This window comes from Uranotaenia lowii, chromosome 1 (genome assembly GCF_029784155.1).
Source record: "Uranotaenia lowii strain MFRU-FL chromosome 1, ASM2978415v1, whole genome shotgun sequence".
In the NCBI taxonomy this organism is placed as follows: domain Eukaryota; kingdom Metazoa; phylum Arthropoda; class Insecta; order Diptera; family Culicidae; genus Uranotaenia; species Uranotaenia lowii.
Window position 1 is genome coordinate 123,281,909 of NC_073691.1, and position 1,000 is coordinate 123,282,908.

Consider the following 1,000-nt stretch of genomic DNA (forward strand, 5'->3'; position numbering starts at 1 on the left):
TTACATTTTGACAGTTCGCCTGCGGGAGCTGTCAAACGCCAAGTCGTCGGTCGATCTTTCACCTGCGTAGCCACGTTCGGCATATTTTTCCATTCGCGTTTGCTGGTGCGAAAAATCGTATAATCTCGGTGTAAATTCGTTCAGCGACTCCAAAACACGGTCCACCGGAAGCGACGATGAGTGAGACCATCGCGTGCACCCCGGAATCGACACTGTTCGAACCTCCGCAGCTGCAATTCAACGAAGAAGGATGGGGTTTGTGCAGCTCGTTTTCTGTCTCGCCCCTTCGGCGACTGGCGGAGCTGGGTATGAATTAGTTTGACTTTAAGGATATTTTTCAACATTCTAGGTCCATGCGAGTTGCCGGACGCCTTCAGGGATATTCCCTATCAACCGTTCAGCAAGAGCGATCGTTTGGGAAAGATTTCCGACTGGACCGGAACGGCCCAAACGGACAAGAAGTACTCCAGTGAGTGTTTGCTTACGCGACTGACATAACCTCAAAATGGTTGTCAGGAATTTTCTGTCCTATGTTTTCAAATGGGCCAATTGATGCATTGTATTTTGTTTTACAGATAAGTACGTGTCTCAATTCGGTGGTGGCAGTCAGTACGCGTACTACCATGAGGAGGATGAAACGACATTCCATCTGGTGGATAGCGCCAGGATTCAGAAGCCACCGCATCAGCGGGGTCGATTCCGTGGAAATATGAGAAACAACAGGTAATGGTTTTTTTTGTTTGAGAACGAATCAGATTCCACATAATTTTTTTTTTTCTTTCCTCAGGGGCCGTGGTCGTGGGTCTCGTGGAGGTGTTCAGGCCGGTGGAATGACAACGCTCAACAAAAACGCGAACAAGGGTCGGGATCAGCGCCGTGGAACGACCCGCAAGTGGGGCCACCGTTTGCCGCCACCCAAGAACCGTGACGCTTCCGTTGCGGTGCGTCCCGATTGGTCCATCATCGAAGAGATGGATTTCCCTCGGCTGTATAAGCTATC

At 50.2% G+C, this 1,000-nt stretch overlaps 1 protein-coding gene across 1 annotated transcript in view; it reads left to right on the forward strand.

Annotated features, from left to right (window-relative positions):
- Positions 1–33: 33 nt before the first annotated feature.
- The window catches only part of LOC129737883 (eukaryotic translation initiation factor 3 subunit D-like), a 3,070-nt gene continuing 2,103 nt past the window's right edge, over positions 34–1,000 (forward strand). The window contains exons 1-4 of the mRNA XM_055729047.1: positions 34–255; positions 350–469; positions 576–723; positions 788–994. Coding sequence (XP_055585022.1) covers positions 177–255; positions 350–469; positions 576–723; positions 788–994 — 554 coding nt within the window. The 5' untranslated portion in view covers positions 34–176. The remainder of the gene's footprint in view (positions 256–349; positions 470–575; positions 724–787; positions 995–1,000) is intronic.